The sequence below is a fragment of the Meles meles genome, chromosome 4 (genome assembly GCF_922984935.1).
Source record: "Meles meles chromosome 4, mMelMel3.1 paternal haplotype, whole genome shotgun sequence".
NCBI lineage: Eukaryota > Metazoa > Chordata > Mammalia > Carnivora > Mustelidae > Meles > Meles meles.
Genome location: NC_060069.1, coordinates 67,056,998 through 67,079,145, shown reverse-complemented (window position 1 = coordinate 67,079,145; position 22,148 = coordinate 67,056,998). Strand labels below are relative to the sequence as shown.

Here is a 22,148-nt window from a genome sequence, read left to right as displayed (position 1 = left end):
ACTGAAATGGACAGATCATCCAAGCCAAAGATCAACAAGAAAATAAAGGCCTTAAATGACACACTGGACCAGATGGACATCACAGATATATTCAGAACATTTCATCCCAAAGCAACAGAATACACATTCTTCTCTAGTGCACATGGAACCTTCTCCAGAATAGATCACATCCTGGGTCACAAATCAGGTCTCAACCGGTATCAAAAGATTAGGATTATTCCCTGCATATTTTCAGACCACAATGCTCTGAAGCTAGAACTCAATCACAAGAGGAAAGCTGGAAAGAACCCAAATACGTGGAGACTAAACAGCATCCTTCTAAAGAATGAATGGGTTAACCAGGAAATTAAAGAAGAATTGAAAAAATTCATGGAAACAAATGATAATGAAAACACAACAGTTCAAAATCTGTGGGACACAGCAAAGGCAGTCCTGAGAGGAAAATATATAGCGGTACAAGCCTTTCTCAAGAAACAAGAAAGGTCTCAAGTACACAACCTAACCCTACACGTAAAGGAGCTGGAGAAAGAACAAGAAGGAAACCCTAAACCCAGCAGGAGAAGATAAATCATAAAGATCAGAGCAGAAATCAATGAAATAGAAACCAAAAAAAAAACAATAGAAAAAATCAATGAAACTAGGAGCTGGTTCTTTGAAAGAATCAATAAGATTGATAAACCCCTGGCCAGACTCATCAAAAAGAAAAGAGAAAGGACCCAAATCAATAAAATCATGAATGAAAGAGGAGAGATCACAACTAACACCAAAGAAATACAGACAATTATAAGAACATACTATGAGCAACTCTACGCCAACAAATTGGACAATCTGGAAGAAATGGCTGCATTCCTAGAGACATATAAACTACCACAACTGAACCAGGAAGAAATAGAAAACCTGAACAGGCCCATAACCAGTAAGGAGATTGAAACAGTCATCAAAAATCTCCAAACAAACAAAAGCCCAGGGCCAGACGGCTTCCCAGGGGAATTCTACCAAACATTTAAAGAAGAACTCATTCCTATTCTCCTGAAACTGTTCCAAAAAATAGAAATGGAAGGAAAACTTCCAAACTCATTTTATGAGGCCAGCATCACCTTGATCCCAAAACCAGACAAGGATCCCACCAAAAAAGAGAACTACAGACCAATATCCTTGATGAACACAGACGCAAAAATTCTCGCCAAAATACTAGCCAATAGGATTTAACAGTACATTAAAAGGATTATTCACCACGATCAAGTGGGATTTATTCCAGGGCTGCAGGGTTGGTTCAACATCCACAAATCAATCAATGTGATAGAACACATTAATAAAAGAAAGAACAAGAACCATATGATACTCTCAATAGATGCTGAAAAAGCATTTGACAAAGTACAGCATCCCTTCCTGATCAAAACTCTTCAAAGTGTAGGGATAGCCTACACAAAGTGTAGGGAAAGCCATCTATGAAAAACCCACCGCAAATATCATTCTCAATGGAGAAAAACTGAAAGCTTTTCCGTTAAGGTCAGGAACACGGCAGGGATGTCCATTATCACCACTGCTATTCAACATAGTACTAGAAGTCCTAGCCTCAGCAATCAGACAACAAAAAGAAATTAAAGGCATCCAAATTGGTAAAGAAGAAGTCAAACTATCACTCTTCGCAGATGATATGATACTATATGTGGAAAACCCAAAAGACTCCACTCCAAAACTGCTAGAACTTGTACAGGAATTCAGTAAAGTGTCAGGATATAAAATCAATGCACAGAAATCAGTTGCATTTCTGTACACCAACAACAAGACTGAAGAAAGAGAAATTAAGGAGTCAATCCCATTTACAATTGTACCCAAAACTATAAGATACCTAGGAATAAACCTAACCAAAGAGACTAAGAATCTATACACAGAAAATTATAAAGTACTCATGAAAGAAATTGAGGAAGACACAAAGAAATGGAAAAATGTTCCATGCTCCTGGATTGGAAGAATAAATATTGTGAAAATGTCTATGCTACCTAAAGCAATCTACACATTTAATGCAATCCCTATCAAAATACCATCCATTTTTTTCAAAGAAATGGAACAAATAATCCTAAAATTTATATGGAACCAGAAAAGACCTCGAATAGCCAAAGGAATATTGAAGAACAAAGCCAAAGTTGGTGGCATCACAATTCCGGACTTCAAGCTCTATTACAAAGCTGTCATCATCAAGACAGCATGGTACTGGCACAAAACAGACACATAGATCAGTGGAACAGAATAGAGAGCCCAGAAATCGACCCTCAACTCTATGGTCAACTAATCTTCGACAAAGCAGGAAAGAATGTCCAATGGAAAAAAGACAGCCTCTTCAATAAATGGTGCTGGGAAAATTGGACAGCCACATGCAGAAAAATGAAATTGGACCACTTCCTTACACCACACACGAAAATAGACTCCAAATGGATGAAGGACCTCAATGTGAGAAAGGAAACCATCAAAATCCTTGAGGAGAATGCAGGCAGCAACCTCTTCGACCTCAGCCGTAGCAACATCTTCCTAGGAACAACGGCAAAGGCAAGGGAAGCAAGGGCAAAAATGAACTATTGGGATTTCATCAAGATCAAAAGCTTTTGCACAGCAAAGGAAACAGTTAACAAAACCAAAAGACTGACAGAATGGGAGAAGATATTTGCAAATGACATATCAGATAAAGGGCTAGTGTCCAAAATCTATAAGGAACTTAGCAAACTCAACACCCAAAGAACAAACAACCCAATCAAGAAATGGGCAGAGGATATGAACAGACATTTCTGCAAAGAAGACATCCAGATGGCCAACAGACACATGAAAAAGTGCTCCACATCACTCGGCATCAGGGAAATAGAAATCAAAACCACAATGAGATATCACCTCACACCAGTCAAGATGGCTAAAATTAACAAGTCAGGAAATGACAGATGCTGGCGAGGATGTGGAGAAAGGGGAACCCTCCTCCACTGTTGGTGGGAATGCAAGCTGGTACAACCACTCTGGAAAACAGCATGGAGGTTCCTCAAAAGGTTGAAAATAGAACTACCCTATGACCCAGCAATTGCACTACTGGGTATTTACCCTAAAGATACAAACATAGTCATCCGAAGGGGCACGTGTACCCGAATGTTTATAGCAGCAATGTCTACAATAGCCAGACTATGGAAAGAACCCAGATGTCCATCAACAGATGAATGGATAAAGAAGATGTGGTATATATACACAATGGAATACTATGCAGCCATCAAAAGAAATGAAATCTTGCCATTTGCGACGACGTGGATGGAACTAGAGTGTATCATGCTTAGTGAAATAAGTCAATCGGAGAAAGACAACTATCATATGATCTCCCTGTTATGAGGACATGGAGAAGCAACATGGGGGGGTAGAGGGATAGGAGAAGAATAAATGAAACAAGATGGGATTGGGAGGGAGACAAACCATAAATGACTCTTAATCTCACAAAACAAACTGGGGGTTGCTGGGGGGAGGTGGGATTGGGAGAAGGGGAGCGGGCTATGGACATTGGGGAGGGGAGGCGAACCATAAGAGACTATGGACTCTGAAAAACAACCTGAGGGTTTTGAAGGGTCAGGGGTGGGAGGTTGGGGCAACCTGAGGGTTTTGAAGGGTCAGGGGTGGGAGGTTGGGGGAACAGGTGGTGGGTAATGGGGAGGGCACGTTTTGCATGGAGCACTGGGTGTTGTGCAAAAAGAATGAATACTGTTACGCTGAAAAAATAAATAAAATGGAAAAAATAAATAAATAAATAAATAAAAAGTTCATCAGAACTGTGATCCAGTCATTGTTCAACTGTCTGTTAAATGTCTCTTATGCATGTTGGAATGTAAGATTCCAGAAGACGGTGTGCGCGTCCGTTCTCCTCACAGCTGTCACTCTAGAACACAGCACACCCATGCGTCCCTAAATGAATAAATAAATGAATGACTGATTATGGCTTCTGTCTTCAGCTTCTGGAGGAATCTAGCCAAACATTCTCTCCTAGATCCTGCTCTATATGAAGTCATCTTGTGTATGCTCGGGGTGAGGCTAATATTGTTCCTGGGAAGATTAATAACTCTGTAACTGAAGCTGATGACCAGGCTCCAGCTCTCTTTGAGGAGTAAGGAAGTGGTCTCCCAGGAGCCTCTGGCAGAGGGCTTTGCCCATAGTTAATGGGTTCAGTGAATGTTTGCTGGTGATGACAGTGCTGAGTCAAACTATTTACACGTATTAATGAGTAGCTAACCCAGGGACGGTGCATCATTCATAGCACAGACTGCCATCCCCACACTCTCATCTACTAATGACAGAAGTTCAAGGTACTCTTGAACATCCTCTTGCCATTCCAACTGCCTGCCCCACTCAGGTACCCACTGGATCTTTCCAGGACTAATAATTAGTATCATTTTTTGAGGACCTGTTATGTGCCAGCCCCTAAAAATTATATCATTTTAGCCTCAACACAAGTTGGTGATGTGTGTATTTATACTAACACACAAGAAAAATGAGATTCAGCAAGGTCTGAAAGCCGCCCAAGGTTCCAGTCCATAAGGAGGGCGGTACAGTGTGATCTGAGCTCTACCTGAGTCAGCAGGCCAACCTCCAGGGGTATGCCCTCATCTTTCATTCCTACAACTGGGCTCTGGGGAGGGTGGAGACACCCTAATTGGCTGAATGTGAACTTCAACTCTGCCATTTACTATCTGTGGGGATTGGGCCAGTTACTCAGGCTCTTCATGCCCTCAATCACTCATTCATGAAATGAACACAGTAACAGTGTCCACTAATGGGAGCTGTTTCGAGGATCCAATGAGCTAACATATGGTTAACAAAGTACAGCAGTGTTTGGCACAGGATAAGTACGGAGCCATTTTTATTTTGACCATGGTTGCTGTTGTTATTATTATTAATAATGCTATGTTCTGTGCTACCAATCACTCCACCGAATGGCCTCTCTTCGGGAGGGAGGAACCAAACCTGCTTGGAGCAGTGTGTCCTCTGACTCTTACAAACGACTCAAGATTAAACGCTTTTTTTTTCTTTTTGTCCAATCTCAGCGAACATCCACTGAACCCATTAGCTATGTGCAAAGCCCTCTGCCAGAGGCTCCTGGGAGACCACTTCCTTACTCCTCAAAGAGAGCTGGAGCCTGGTCATCAGCTTCAGTTACAGGAATTCAGCAGGCAAGACAGAAATAGAAACGCAGTCAAGCAGGGTTTAAAATGGATCCTCCTGGTAGGCAAACGTTTAGTAAACGCTTATTGAATAAACTAATGGAAAAATTCACACTAAATTAAACACTAAGTGCCCTTCTATCTTAACTGGAGATCTACAGCAATGTGGTGGAGAGGATGGACTTTGAGGATAGAGTTAAAATGCTCAGGCTGTGGGGTGTGTGGATGGCTCAGTGGGTTAAGTCTCTGCCTTCTGCTCAGGTCATGATCTCAGGGTTCTGGGATTGAGCCCCGAGTGGGCTCTCTGCTCAGCAGGGAGTCTGCTTCCCTTTCTCTCTACCTGCCTCTCTGCCTACTTGTGATTGCTGTCCATTAAATAAATAAATAAAATTTTTAAAAAATAAAATAAAATAAAATGCTCAGGCGGAAATAGTTACCCCCCACGTACATGTTACACTGAGCAGGATACTTAATATGTCTGGTCTTCTCACGTCTGTAATGGTGCTGTTAATGGAAGCTGTTTGGTAGATTGCTGAAAGGGTTAAATAATCAATATACAGGAGGATTTAAAAGAGTTCTGGCTCACAATAATCACTCCACCAATGTTAGTTACCATTGTCACTACTTTTGGCTGAAATATTACAAAGGGCCCGGAGAGGTTTTCTACTTAAGGACCACATCGGTTTTAAGCACATTCACTACAATGATATTTGCTATCACAGTGGTGTAATTCTCCTCGTTTTGCCTACTCAGCCACCTTCCCACCCTCTTCTCAAATATGTCTCTTGCTTTTCTTTAAGGAATCATCCTTTCCAACCCTAGTCTTTCTAGGTTCCAGGGTCAGGGACCCAGTCCAGATACGGAGGAAGGAAAACAAGGGTTGGTTCAGGACTGGGAACATGACCCAAGCTGATATTCGGACTGGCACTTGGCTGGGACTAACAATAATGAAGCCATCAGAACATGGACTTGGACTGTTGGTGGGAAGAAAGCAGAGCCAAGTGATGGAGAGAAAGAACGTTCCTAATCACATCATCTGACTTCTAGTAAATTCTATCCTTAGCTTCATTTGGTTTGAGTGGGCTTTGCGTACTAGAACTCAAGCTGTGCTGAGTAATAAGATCAGAACCAATTTCTGTAAAGGTGAGAACCTATGATACTAAGTTAGGATCTCCTTAAGTCCTATGTGGGCTTCAAGGTATCATTGCAAAGGGACTAGTTTACACCAGGAATTTTTACCCAAATGAAAATGAGGATTATTTACAGGGTTATCAAAGAACCACAGTCCCTTCACATACGGTGGCCAGGAAGCAGTGAATAAAAAAGCCTAGAAAAGTGCCCCTCTGACTTTCAGGAATTTGGAGTTCCTTTTGGGGCTAGTAAAAAAGGCGGGTTCAGAGACCCCACCCAGAAATTATACAGCAGGTCTAGAAATCTGCATTTCTCATAAATACCACCGGAGGGCTGACCGTTCACGGACATTGGTAGTCCACTTTGAGAAACACTACCCGAGAGGGCCCAGTTTTGTTTAGATATTGTAGGCAAATCTGGAGTACACAAACCCAGCTGGGAAGGAATCCCCAGAAAGCTGCGAAATGAAGAAATTCTCATAATTATTTCAGGAACTAAAACAACTTCAAAGACTGAGTCTGAGTTGGAGTACTAATTCTGAAGCAAATATTGGCAAATTTGGAAGTGTCTCAGCTCTAAAACCAGAAGAGCAGAAGCATAATATCCAGTTCTTTCTGTGGCTAGTTTCTATTAGGAGAAAAGGGGGGGGGGGGGAGAGGAAGTGGTGTAGAGTCAAAACAATAATCTAAAAATTGATTTCATGCTTATGGTTTTATCAATTTCATTACAATCAACTATAGTAACTGCAGTAGATCACTGCAAACAATTAACAAAGACGACCTCTGAGAATTCATCTCAGTTTTTAGCAGAGCAGCTATAATGAGCACAATTATAATAATTGGTAAGAAGCTTTTACAGCATTCCATAATACACAAAAGACAACATGGCAAAATGAAATAGATTGTTTTCCGAGGCTACCACACAAATTTCACAAAGGAAATCTTATGCTGACTGTAACGTGTAGGGGTGATACAAGAGTCATTTGATGCTGTATCAGACATCATGGGAATTGAGAAAACTATCTCCTGATGTGAGGCTTGTATTTATCTTTGTTAAGGGTCAGTGCTTATAAAACAGTCAGTGATGTGTATAAATCAGGGAAACTACCCAGCCTTTTCAACAAGGGTTCCCTAAGAAAATTAAGTCCAAGTCCCATAAAGCATCCCCTGTACACAATGGACTGACTTTCCTATGTCCTGACAACAGCCTTAGCTCTGTACCATCCTCTGGGAGGCTGAGAAAAGAGTCTCTCTTTTTCATTTTCTGCAGGGCTTTGCTATCTTGTGAACCTAGTTTAGAAAGGCTAACTGATACTCCTTCAACTGAAAATACATATGCTGGGATAAATAGCTCTGTTGATTTTAAAGCAAGGTGGTCTAACAAGAGTAAGTGGTTCTTCAAGCAACTTAAAGTCTCAAAAATAGAACCAGAAACAATGACAGTAGTAGTCAGTGCTCTCAAGTCCTACTTTATGCATCAACCTACAACTTTGAGCACTGAGATTAATGGTAGAAATCACTGTAGTTCCACAGAACCACACAACAGAACTTTCCAGCATGAATGTCTTGCAATGTCTACACCCAGTAACTGTTAAATTGCCAAGTGCACCGCATTATGTGGAGAGCCTAGTCAATCTAAGGAAAATAGAATATCATGATTTCGGCAGAACTGCACAATAAATTCTGACTTGTTTTGTGTATAAAACCTTTGTAAAAGACTTACATATTTATAATGGATTTTTCTGTAGAGACTGATAGTACCTGATCTTGACTTTTGTGTTAGATCTGCTAACTGATCACACCAATACCCACTCTCCTTCCACAACTAACAGTATGCGATTTTTTTATTATGTTAGTCACCACATAGCACATCATTAGTTTTTAATGTAGTGTTCCATGATTCATTGTTTGTGTGTAACACCCAGTGCTCATTACAACCCGTGCCTTCCTTAATACTCATCACCAGGCTACCCAATCCCCACACCCTCCTCCCCTCTGAAACCCTCAGATTGTTTCCTGGAGTCCACAGTCTCTCATGGTTCGTCTCCCGCCTCTGATTCCCCCTCTTCAGTTTTTCCTTGCTTTTCCTAATGCCCTCCATGCTTTTCCTTGTGTTCCATATATGAGTGAAACCATATTTTTAATTGCACCTAACTGTACCAATTGGGAAAATAAAAGACTACATTTCCCAGTTTCCCTTGCAGCTAGGTAGAGCCAACAAAAGCAGAAGTTAAATAGAAACGTATACAAGTAGGAAAGATTCTAATGGAAGAAGCTCTTTTCTGTACCCTTCTGCTTCCACCCAGTCACTCTCCCTTTCGTGCTGCCAAAGAATGGGATCCATGGAAAGGGAAAACCACCTTGAACCTGAAGTGTGGAAGCCAAGTGGTCACATTGTTGCCATAAACCTGGGGCTGTAGATTCCCCACTCCTTTAACACCAGAGAGGGAGACGCTTTGGCCTTTGTTATTTTGAGTTCTCTGTTTCAGGTGGCAGAACCTAAACGTAATTAATATAAAATACCTGCAGTTTCTTATTCAGTAAAGGCCAAGTGAATCAATAAACTAGCAGGATCAAATATTTGAACTGATTTGCAACCTTTGAAATTTGAATAACGAATTTATTTGTATTTATTGTATTTATAGATCAAAAATGTATTGTATTGATTTATCAAATACATTATTCAAATAAAAGGACAAATAAAAGGAAGTAGTACTTTATCTAATGCCAGTAAACATGGGGATAATTTTCTGCTGGTGAAGAAGATATATAATTTAAAGACAAATTCAGATCAGTAATAGGTAAGGAAAGGAAGTCAATACAATGTGTGGTACAATGAACATTAGTGAAATTAGTATTACGGGAGACGTGTACTATACGTTATATATACTTATCAAAGGTAACAGACTGGGCCAGAAGAGACACGGACTGAAATCTGACAGGCAGATATATTGCTTGCCTTTTTAAATTTGGATGTTGGTTCTTGATACTGTGGTGCGATTCATTCATTCTATGTCTATTTACATTGAATAAACCACTTCCGGGCTGAATAGAAGACTTTGGTCTTTTTAGCTTTTATGTACGGTAGGCAGACATCTTAGAAAAATCCCCAGAACAATAGAAAATTATTAACATGCTTTTGATGTCCAGTGAGTCCTTTCAAGTCTGATTTTTGCTCTATACTCTCAAAAAGGCATTAAAATATTTTAAATAAACCTAGCAAAAAGGACTGAAAGCATGAGATTATATTTACAATAAAGTCTATTCCTTCGATTGCTTTTGATCAACCAGGCAGAAATTTTATTTCAGTGTTGCTCCATAATAATAAGAATTTTTGGTTGGTGGGGATTATCTGGTCGATATTTTGGAGGAGGAAAATATTCATGTGAAATTTCCTAATCAAGCTGCAGTAGCTACCCAAAGTTTTTCTACTCCGGTGTTAGGTGGACCTTTGGGAAAATTGCTAAGACCCATCTCTTCTGTGTAATCTCAGTATTATTCTTTTAATACCTTCAAATCCGTGTTCCGTCTTCATATGCAAATATCCGTGGTTGTGTTTATGTAAATTTTCAACACACATTATCCACTCTAACTACATAAGGCAGTGGGTGGGTATCTAATTTAATTAGGGTGATTTATCCGTGGTCTTCTCAGTCAGCTGTTCAATACTCTTAACTGCTTTATGTTAAGCTCAGCGGGGAAAGACCTTAGATGTTTAAGAAGATTCTATCTCTGAAAAATGATTTTTTTATCACTAATTTCTCCATCACAAATATGTAGCCACTGAGATGGCAAGATAAAGATACGTTACCCCTGTGACGTCCATAACCTTAATGGCTGCAAGCTGGCCCGTTTTAACATGACGACCCTGCAAAGGAAAAAAAAGTAATAAAAGGCTTTAGTTTTGATAAACAATATCCACATTCAGTTCCACCCATAGCAAACAATTACCTAGATCATTGTAACAAAATGCAGTTGGGGAAAACGGACACACACACACACACACACACAGGCATGCACCTTCCCCCTCAACACACACACACATCTTAAAAGCTTTAAGGATCAATTTCCATTCAGTGTTTACTTTGTAAAACATCCCCATCACTTTGTTTTTGGGTTTGTTTTCATGGTGATTGTTGAGTTAACCAAAAAAGGTAACATTGAATAATTTGGTTCTATCTTCTCTCCGAGGTGGTAGGTAAGGGCTTGCGTGGGAGGAAGGGGACGTAGGCCTGGGTGGAGGGGACATAAGTATCTCCTTTGTCAGGAAATACTCAATATGTGAGGAAACTTTAGTTTCCTTGATTATGAAAATATCTTGGACTGTAACAGTCTCAACTGGATAGGATTCTGCCCTTGCTTGAGATCGTAGATGTATCCTTATCTTAAAAGTGAGCCTGAAATAAAACAGATAGTAATAAGTCCAAATTTGTGATCAAAGAGGCAGCGTTGAGGGTGAGCCTCCGCTGGCCCAAGGCAGGCCTCTTGGTCTTTGGAACCACCACAGAGTGCCAACCGCACAGAAGCAGAAGAGCATGGGGTGTGGTGAGAGGACAACGCCAGAAGAGAAGCTTTCTCTTGAATTTTTGGTTGAGAAACACTTGCTCCTTGAGAAACTACATGCAATTCTCAGATGGTAGTGAGGACGGTCAATGTGCGTTACTTCTAAATGCATTTTATATGTGACCTCTAAAGAACATTTCGGCTAGGACTGCTATCACCAGTAATATACCTCCAAGATCAGCTGGATTCAAATGCCAGCTGCATGACCTTAGACCAGTCCCCTGACCTTCCCTCACCTTCCAGACTTCAGACTCCTCATCTGAAAAATGGAGCCAGTGGTACCTGACTCCTGGTACTGCAGTGGGGACTGAATGTGATAACGTAGCTGCAGTGTGTGACAGTGCCCGGCACAGGGGAGGTGTCCGCAGATGTGGCCAACGATTAGTTATGACCCTGTCTTGTGATTAATGTTAAATGTTGTCTTTCTTCCTAGCTTATATGTTTCGTGAAGGCCAGGGCCATGTCTCGTCATTGTATTCCAGTGTCTGGAATGGTGGGTGCTCACCCCACAGCCAGAGTGGTATGGTTATGGGGATGGAGGCATGGATGCTTGTAGCTGGGAAGAGGTGATAGGTTTGGTGCTGTGTGTGCCTTTTCGTCTCATGTATCTCAGTTTTTTACACCTATTGACTCTGATTCTGGTAGTGCTTCCCTTCACCTTTTGACCTCCCATTCTGCTCCCCCTCCTCCTTGGTCAGGAAAGAGCTAAAAGAAGGAGGTATCAACTCCATAACTCAATAGGATCAAGGGCACGGCCCCTCCTACCTCTTTCAACTTTCAAGACAGTAAGAGCCCTGGACTAGAATTCCAGAGGCCTCATTCTTGTCCAGGTTCTGCTCATGCCCAACAGGTTCATTGGGGACAAGTGATGTAACTCATCTGGGCCCTGTCTGCAGAATATGGGGGGAAAGGGCTCCGTGGTTGGGGGAGGCAGAAGGTATCATTGTTGCCACCACCCCTTTCCACCTCAAGGAAGACCAAGGAACAATGCAGTTTCCAGAGGCCAGGAATACCTTCCTGCAGAGCTACTCTCACACCAGGGAGAAGTAGCAATAGTGCCCTCTGCTGATTTGCACTGAATGACTTCCCAAGTTGTCCATGTCCCAGTAAGAGTCTAGGATGCTGCAATGATGACCTTGGCAAAGGAATCAGCAGCTTTTCTATGGGAATACAGTTGTGAGGAATAACAATGTGAGGGTTAGGGGGTCTGACCCCCCTGCCACCAAAAATCCATGTACAACTTTGATTCCTCAAAAACTTAACTCCTACTAGTCTAATATCAACAGAAAGCCTTATCACTAACATAAAACAGTTGATTAACCTATACCTTGTATGTTGTGTGTGTTATATACTGTATTCTTACAATAAGGTAAGCTAGAGAAAATAAAATGTTATTAAGAAGATCATAAGGAAGCAAAAATACATTTACAGTATGTCCTGTAAAAAATCTGCTCTACGCGGACCTATACAGTCCAAAGTCGCGCTGTTCAGGGGACGGCTGCCTCAAGTCTTCAACGTAAGGGCCAGCAATCATACCTCAAACGATGGCGGTTTCTCTACTAAAGCACTAGAGGAGGGTAGGGAAACTGAAGACAAATACAGAGCATCTGGTGGGTGTCCTCTAGCGGATTCACCCTGCGTTCTGCTACAGGTTTCATACAGCCAGGTAAAGGCGAACACCTGCTTGTATGGCCACCTGCGACCTGGCCCTCTCCCTGCCATATCCACTGCTCTCATTCTGGGGTCCTTGAGACGAAAATGTTTGTGTTCTCTCACTGTACAATATTGTTTCTTGCCTCTCTGGTAATGTGTTTTCTTGGTCCAGGATACCCTTCTCCTCCTGAATCCGCGGTAAAGTTACTCAGTCCTCTTAGATTCAACTCAAGTATCACCTCCTCTGAAACCTCACTGTCAATCCCTGTTCCCCTCTGTGTTACCAACAAACATGTCCGTGGTTCTATGACTGCACTGAGCCCAAAGGACCAACGGTCCCCCCTGTCCCTCTCTGTTTTTCCTTCCCACTCTCCCTTTCTTGTCTTCTGACTTCATTTGCAACAGAACCTGGATCCCCCCACCCCCACCGAAAAGGAAGATAAATCTTAAATGGAATCCTCTTGGTTCAAGCAGGGGCTTGACCTGCAAAGTCTGATCCGCTCTGCCCACCACATCTTCCTCCTCCTCTTTGGGGGCCCCTGAGGCATCTCTGTTGATACACAGTTTGAGAAATACTACATTTGATCTTTAACTCCTTAAGAAACAGGGAATCCTCTTGGAATGAATAGTTTGTTACAAGGACACATCAACACCTAGTTCTTTCCACCAGCGGGCTGGGAGCCCAGCACATCTAGCCCTTGGCCCAGGCCCGAGGCCAGGGAGCAGATAGAATACAAATGATCCACTTGAGATTTCAAACCCAAGTTGGCATGGGGCAGTCCTTGGTGTGAGAGAAGTAAATGAAATACCTGCTACTTTTTTGAATGGAGGGTATGATGTTGGGTTGTTTTTTGTTTTTGTTTTTGTCTTTGTTTTTATTCTAGTAACGGCTAATAATGTCATCGAAGGCAATACTGCGAAAGAGAATAACCTACTTGTCTCCCATTTTCAATTCACTCCCAAGCTGCAGAACCATTCTGGATGGCTCTGACAGATGACTGAATAGTACACCTCAGGATGGCAGTTCGGGCTTAAATGAGATCCTGGAGATGGAACAATTAGCAGCCTCAGCTCAGTCCCAGGCAAAGACATCCCCCGCACTCTGGAATAGGAAGGCTGCTGAGCTGTCAACCTTTGACAGAGGAGGGCCACAAAGGAGGCCGCCTACCATGAGGTGCCTTTTACATCACTGGAGAATGTCAACCCAAATTAGAATCCAGATTAAGGCCGACTTTGAGGGAATAGCCAGGAGGCAGCGGACCTAAAGATCACTAGAAACCTGAGGCACAGTCATTGTTCGGACACTGTTTAAAGAAGCAATTTCATAAAATAGCAAATAAATTGAGTTGGAAGAGCCCCTAAGGCGCCTAATCCGATACCCTTTTAGAGATGAGGCCCAAACCTCACAGTTAATGAGAACCTACACACAGGACACGTTCTCCTCTCTCCCACTTCTGCCATCCAGCTCTTGAAATAAAACTTCTTATTATGAAAGTTTTAAGAGATTTTTAAACAAATTTTCTTTTCATATTTTACTTCACTAGAGTTAAACATCGAACCGTTCATCTCTATGTCGGGTAGGATTTAAAAAAATTTTTTTTTTGTTTGAGGGCAAGGCAACAGGGCAGGATGTTTTATCATAGGAAAATTTTAAAGTGAAAATTTAACATTACTCCTAATTTTAATTTATTTCCATTTATGAAGTTATGAAAAATACAAACACAGACACCATCTAAATTTGAATCTAAGAATGCATATTCAGCCAAAGACAAAAACATTTTTAATTCTGGGGTGGGGGGGTGGATTTTAAAGGGAGACTAAGGGTTAAAGTTTTTTTCTCTATAAAAATCAGAAAAAATATCTTGTTGGACTGCGGTGCTGAGTCATTTTTTAATAAAAGAAAGAAGGTTCTTTTCCCCCTGAAATAACCAACAATAACAAAAATAAAAGACTAAATTTTAGACTAAAAAGCATAATTGGTATTCCAGTAGGACCCGAAGCCCATTGTCAATCCTGTCGTCAAGCATAACAGGCAGGCCCACAAGGAAGGAGGAAGAATGGGCAGCAGATGGAGGAGACCAAAGGGTGTGGGGTCACTCGGAGCTGGGGGGTGTGGTCCGGCCCCATCCTCAGACACACATTCTGCTCCCCTTTCTTCCTTTCTTCTCCGTCACACCTGATGTTAAATATATATGTATATATATATATATATATATATACGCTGATTCTTGTTCATTACAAAATAACTCAACACTGCAGTGAAATCTAAATCACTCAACGATTATAGAACTCCACCCCTTTACCTCCTCCCTAAAATGAATGCACAAGAAAAACAATGGTTTTGCCTGAAATAGCCCTGGAAGCCTTGGCTCTGTTACTGCTGTCCTTTACTAAGGAACAGCAAGATGGCTTTAGAGCCGCTAGCCTGAGGCTAGCCTGGAAGAAAGAGCACTTTCATTTCTAGGTCACTGAAATACATTTGTTTCCAGCAGAGCACGGGAGCAAACCGGGTCTGTGGAAAATGCAGACACTCTACCCACTATTTCCTTCCCTGCTGTCCAAGGACTCACACACAGGTAGAATGTAGTTAGCAAATAGTATTTAGCTTCGATTAGATCTCGCCTTTATTGAGAAAGATGTCTTCACTTTCCTAATTGCAAGTGCCCTATCTTCGTGTTTCCACAACACCCTACAAGAACCCTATTGATCCTATCCAACATTGCCATTTTCAACAGGTGCATCACAAGAACCATGAAAACTGGGGCACCTGGCTGGCTCAGTTGGTAGAGCATGTGACTCTTGATCTCAGGGTTGAGAGTTCAAGCCTCATCTTGGGCAAGAGCTTACTTAAAGACAAACAGACAAACAAAAACCCCATGGAGAACCATGACAATAAATCAAATTAAATGGAAAAAAGAATCAGTGTGGCACACGTGGTTATGGCTATTCTTCTATGTATCAAATGTCATGGTTATGCCTGTCTATCTGTCTGTCTGTCTATCTATCTATCTACCTATTATTGATGCTATAGCACACCATCCAGATTCTCCCTTCAAAACTGAAACATCTGACTGCTCTTAGTCAGTTCGATCCCTGGGAATAGGCTTCAAACTCAAAAGCACTGCCAAAGTCATGCTCCCTCCTGGAGACAGCCAAACTAATGACTGGTTGACAGCCTTCTTGCCTTACAGTGGGGCAATTCTGAGGGACCATCTCAGTTCCTGACCTCCTCTAGGGATGGCCATGGTCTCTGTAAGACTGCATTGAGGTTACACTCTTTCTTCCACACAATTCTATTTTCTTCATAGGTGTAGACCCTAAGACCACTCCCCAGTAAAATTTCTGCATGTAAATCTCCATCTCAGGGACTGTTTCTGGGGGGAACTTGACCTAAGACAGTCAGTGACAGGAATGGCCCAAGGAAACAGACTCTAAGAGTAGCTGTCAAGGAGACTCCCATCCCTGGTGTCAGTGGCTCTTGGCCAGCCCCTGGCCCGCCGTGTCCCGGTCAAAATGTTCACTCGGGGGACATCTTGGAGAACTGGAGTAGGATAGAGATGTCAGAGAATACACTAGTGACTCGAACATTTCAGACATTAGAGAGGTCCAGAAGAAAGAGTAGTTTTAAAAACAGAATCAGATGGCTTTTGCTGAGAGTCCCTGATGTACTAGAGAAAAACAATGAAAAGCCAAGAGCAATTAATCACCAACCAAAGGCAACCTGTGAAAATCATCCGGGAAGTGAGGTTAAATCCTGAGGCCTGTCTTTAAATAAGATAAGAACATCACTGCTGTGGGCTCAGAGGAGTTGGGGAAACCAGAGATTTCAAGCTCTCAAGGGCATCAGCTGCGATGTCTCCATTCCAACCTTCAGAGTCTTGTTCTTTCTCAGTTAGACTTGAATTGGGGATTCAACCTTTTTTCTTCTACCCTGGTAATTAATTCCTGGGCCTGGTCCTCAGCTTTTCTACTCTCAGAATGTAGAAGATAAGACTTTTTTTTTAATGGCACCCAAAATTTTGGTAAAGGGACAACAGTAGCGGCCAAGCCTGAGAAAGTCATGGTAGGCATGCCTCAGACATCTCGAGTTGTCCCAATGAGTCAGCCACATAGACCAGCAAAGATGCTATCCAAGAAGAAGAGAAGTCAAATGGGTAGGAGAGGAGGGAAATGAGGAGCCTCGGTGGCACGCATCAGATAAGCTGCAACTGGGGGCTTTTTGTAACTTTATCAAGGAAAAGAGATGGGCTAGAATACTAAAGGAGCTGTTTCCAGACTTATACAAAACAAGCAGGTTCAGGCATCACAAGGGATTGACTGTAATGGCCACTGTGGAGTGCCATCCAGATCCTTTCTTCAGAACTGTAGTGTTCTGCTTCTCTTCAGGAGCTGCTCCTCACCAAGGAGAAGAACGGGACCCAGGGTCGTGCCATGCCCCCTGCCGAAAGTAATGGCCCTTACGTAGAGACCACAAGCATTCAATGACTGGTCAATATAGGAATATAAAAGCCTACACCACTTATGTCAAGAAACAATTCTGAGGGGCCATCCCAGCTCCAAGGCTCCTTTCTGGGATTCCTGGGACCTTGTAAGTTCATTCAATTGCTTCTTCTGCTCAAATCTATCTTCACCCTCCCATAGGTATTGATTCTGAGAGCACTCCCCAAAATACTTCCAATAATCTCTGTCCTCAACATTTGTTTCCCAGGGAACTTAGTCAAAGACTCCATCCTTGGGGCACCTGGGTGGCTCAGTCAGTTAAGCATCTTCCTTTGGCTCAGGTCGCAATCCCAGGGTCCTGGGATCTAGCCCTGCAAGATTCTGACTTCATGCTCAGTGGGGAGACTGCTTCTCCCTCTTCTCCCTACTCATGCTCTCTGTTGCCATCTCTGTGGCTACATCCATCTCTTGCTCTCTTGAATAAATAAAATCTTAAAAACAAAATGAAACAAACAAACAAACAAAAAGATTCCACCTTTCTACATACCTTCATCCCCTCCTTTCCTTTCCCCTCCCTTCCTTCCTTCCCCTCTCTTTTGCTTGCTTGCTTTCTTTCTTTCCATTCTTTCTTCCTTCCTTCTTTTCTTAATTTTCTCTCTTTCTTGGTAGCAACGTACAATATTTCTTACTGGATCTGAGGTGAAAGTTTTTTTTCACAAAAACAGTTACCTAAAGAATGAACAGAATGAATAAGTCAAGTATTGAGAAATATATCCAGATAATGGGAACAGCATGTTCAAAGGTCCTGTTATGCTATAGTTCTTAGAGTATTTCAGTAACTAAAAGAGGCCAGTATGGCAGAGCAGAGAGACAGTATCCAGCAAGCCTCACAGGCTACTTTGAGCAGCTCCACTTTTATCCTAAGACAAATGGACAGCCACTAAAGGGTCTGAAGCAAGGTTATAAAGTCATCAAGTCCACATTTTGAAAAGATTGCTCTAGGGGCAGGGCAGACAACAGAGGAAATAGAAATGATGATGGAAAAATAACATATATAATGTCACTTAGTAATTAATTCAGCTGAGAAAAGATGGCAACTTGGACTAGGATGGAAGCAAGGGAGAGGGTGAAAAGTGGATGGGAGTCCAAAGATTTTCACCAGGGCTTGTGAATGGCTTGAATACACATTTACCCTGCACCTTCCACAGTGCTTGGCACAGCAGGGACTCAGAGTAAATATTTGCTAACTAGTGGACCGAAACTAGTAGTGAGGGCTGAGGGCTGTATTCAGGTTCTTGGCCAACACCATCCATATGTCCACATCAGTTTCTCCCAGTTCCCCCCACTTCTATCCAGGGCCAAAGTGTACGGGAGCAGATGGGGTGGGGCTGTGGGTGAGAATTTCAATTATCTCACTCATAAATAAGACGTGAGAAGCTGAATTTAGTGGATGAAGTTCCGAGGCCAATCTACTTCCCCTCCACAGATCAGAGAGGCTAGCAACTGGTTGTAGCTTTCCCTCCAAGCTGTAACGATGACAGTGAAGGTGAACTCTGGATGTACCACAGCTACGACGAAAGCATAGTTAAGACACTTCCCTGCACATCTTCAAGAACGCTACCTTTCTCTGATACAACATGTCTTGAGGCACAGAAATAGACAAAACAATCTCATGAAAAGATTCCAAAGATCCTTCTAATCAAGGAACAAGAACCGTCACAGGATATATTTGGACCAATGTCTACTCCTAGGATTTCCCCAGGTTAAATAAGGACTTTATCTTTCCTCGGCCTGCTATGCCATCCATCAGTAGCTTTAAAAAGTCCTGCTCTCCGTCTCCACAGAGCTGCGATCCAGCCACCACCACTCCCAGACTTGTGGCAAGGATGAAGCAAGGCATCCAATCAGGCCAGTTCCCAAGCAACCGCTCCCCATCTCAACAGGGCTCACTGTGAATTCCTCCGCTTGGCCCCTGTGCCAGGCAGAAAATGGATTGTTTTCAAGATTGTTCAGGGCTGGGCCAACTGAGACCTGAGGCTTGCTCACAGACACAGGGTGGGGAAGAAAAGACTGTCTCATTTTGCTTTGTTAGAAACTAGGATTCCTGTCTTCAGGGCTGCCAGTTTGGCTCATGGATAAATCAAAATGGATGATTAAAGGGAAAAAAAAAATCAAAGAGTCACAATTTTTAGCAGACAATAGTTAATGTATGCAGATTCCATGGCAGGGAGCCTGATGCCTGTACCCAGGAAAGGCACGCAGAGCTCAAGTGACAGCAGTGACTAGGCAGACGGGGAGGCAGGGTGATAAGAGCTCAAAAAAGTAGCAGAACCAGTCTCTTGGCCATGGCCATCAGCCAAGAACATACTTCCCAGTAACCTCTTCTCTCAACTCTCCCCACTGAAAAAGGGAGCACAAAACCAAAGATGTTATAGGTTCCCCTCTAATTTATGCCACTGAATTATCACAATCTTTGGTGGCTTTTGTATATTAATTGCTGGGATGACAACTCCTCCCGGAAATTTCAGCCCCCAAGACGGAGGGGTGCACAAGATCGAGAAAGAATGTGTGTCTGTAGCCAACCCCTAAGCCTGCCAGGGTCCCACCCTCACCCCCCCGCCCCCAAAGTCTTCCCTATTCCCTGAGTCAGGGTGGTCCCTGCAGAGATAGATGGCGTTTAAAAACCCTGGTTCCGGGACACCACTCCAGGATGAAATATATGCTCAACTTCAGTAAAAGGAGGAAAATAAGGAGCCTGTGGCATTTATGTTTTTCCAGATAAGTCAGAGGTATTCAACTTAAGTAGGTTTCTTTAAGATTTTTGGTGGAAAAATATCCTTAATGAAATTCTTAATTTTTAAAACATAAAAGTAAACAAGTTTATGTTGATTCTTGATGGTTATTTTTGTGGGTTTTTTTAACTGGGCTTTTTCTATCAGGTGAGATTTTACTACTCTGCAATCTGAGCATCCAAGCACAGTGTCTTTTTTTAAAATCAATTAATTAACATAGAGTGTATTATTAATTTCAGAGCACAGTGTCTTAAAATACATGGGTATTGCATGATAGAGAGGTCAGTAATCCCCTTAAGATCCAAAGATGGGCTGCCCCTGATGTAGTCTCTGAAAGTACAGTGCAACAGCAGACAACTCTTAAGAGCCTACCGTAGGCGGCATGAATGATACGGGACGAACTTGTCTCTCCCCTGAGTTCCCTGAGCCCCCAACGCCTTGGACCTTCAGTCCACTAGGCACATGGCTGCTGTATGGTGGAACCAAAAGCTCCTCAAAGGCAGGGACTTGGCCTTATGTCTGCTTAAGTCTGTCATTGCCTACGACACCATCTGGCAAAGAGTAGGCATAAATCATACCTGGAAACATGAAGTTTCTAGGCCTAGTGGACCTTGTAAGCTGCCTCAAATCACAGTGAATGGAGAGACTCCAATGATCCATCATGGCTTAACCTGGGAGAAGCACGAGAGAATTTCGGGAAATGTCTACTTAAGAGTGGCAGATAGCGCTTCTCTTAAGAAATACGCGACCGTAAGAATGGCTCTCGGTGTGGTGACTGAAGGAAAAGGCCACATGGCCTCATATGAGCATTTTGCTCAAGAAGGTCTTGTCGTTGTTTTTCTTTTCCAAGTGCAAACCAACACGCTGGTCACTGGAGTGAGGCCTGGAGGTGTGAGGAGAGACATTAGCATTCTGGAGCTCATGATCTCACGGTTTACCTGACTGAGGAAACGGTCAGGGAGAGAAAGAGATGACAAGAAGGGAAGCCAGGCCCGGACTCTCCCTGCTCAAGTTCCTCCATCTCTGCTTTCACTTTTCCTGAGAGAATACTAACCCAGGGACAGGTCCAGCTGTCCTAGAGAAGGGCAGCTCATTTTGTCAGATTTTGAATCAACAGCTCTCTCAGTACGGACTACTTCAGGGGGCAACTCTGTCTTCCCCTCCGGATCTCTGACAGACCCTTCTGCTCACTCCGTCCCACGTCCCAGCTGCTGATAAAGAAGATATATTATGTTCTCTCCCAGGCCCGCATCGGCTTGTCAATGACAGCCCAACAAGAGCCCTGTCTTTTTGGAGATTTACAACCACGTGGTCAGGACAGGGTGGGTTGGCTTTGCACCACGAGGCACCATAGCCAGCAAGACAGAGATAAATAATACTGATGATGATAAGAAAGACAGTGCTGCATTTCATTTCACCTAATTTATGGCTTCAATAGGAAGCCGTTCTGACCACAGTGCCTCGGGGTTACTTAATAACGGTGCGTCTGTGGCAGCAGCAGGATCAGGTCTGGAAGCTTGGAGTTAGCGGGGGAAAAGGATGGCACCAGGGTGGTAAGGGAAAAACCAAGGGAAAGGACCACTGGGTCCCCAGCTATCGTTCTCGGGTAGCAGGGACACAAAGAGGGACCCACTTGACTCTTTCTCAGGGCTGTTGATGAATAAACTCTCTCCCACAGTATCCTCAAACCTCCAGAAGTTTTAATTAAAACAGAAGAAATGTCAGCAGGAGAAGCGCTGGAATATAATTAGGGCCCACCAAATCTAAAGTAACGTGGGGAAAAAAGAGTAGGAATGAAAGGGAAGCTTTCATGTTCTTACTGAATCCCTGCTCTGCTGCTGACACAAAAATCAATTTCAATAGGTTTTAGTTTTATCTGAGCAGGAACGCAGGCGACAGATGAAATTTAGTGAGCAATTTACTGGAGTCATAATGATTCCCATGGAAAAAAAAGACTACAATGAGCGCTTCCAACCAAATGCCTCCTCTGTAAGGACTCTGCAAATGTGTATGTGCATAGATAGCTGGTATGGGTATGAGCGTGGGTGTGGGTGTGGGTGTAAGTATGGGTCTGTGGGTATGTGTATGGGTTTGGATATGGGTATGGGTGTGGGTATAGATATGAGTATGGGTATGCATATGGGTTTCGGTATGGGTACAAGTATGAGTATGGGTGTGGGTGTGGTTATAAGTATGGGCATGGGTATAGGTTTGCGTATGGGTAAGTGGGTATGTGTATGGGTGTGGGTATGGATATGGGTGTGAGTGTGGGTATAGGTATGAGTATAGGTATGAGTTGGGTATGCATATATGTATGTGTATGGGTGTGGGTGTGGGTATAAGTATGGGTATGGGTACAGGTTTTCATATGGGTATGGTGGGTATGTTTG

At 42.8% G+C, this 22,148-nt stretch overlaps 1 protein-coding gene across 4 annotated transcripts in view; it reads right to left on the bottom strand.

Annotated features, from left to right (window-relative positions):
• TNIK (TRAF2 and NCK interacting kinase) overlaps nt 1–22,148 on the bottom strand; it is a 396,851-nt gene that overhangs the window by 158,477 nt on the left and 216,226 nt on the right. For all 4 annotated transcript variants that reach the window (XM_046001979.1, XM_046001980.1, XM_046001982.1 and 1 more), the window contains exon 3: nt 10,122–10,178. In XM_046001979.1, coding sequence (XP_045857935.1) covers nt 10,122–10,178 — 57 coding nt within the window. The remainder of the gene's footprint in view (nt 1–10,121; nt 10,179–22,148) is intronic.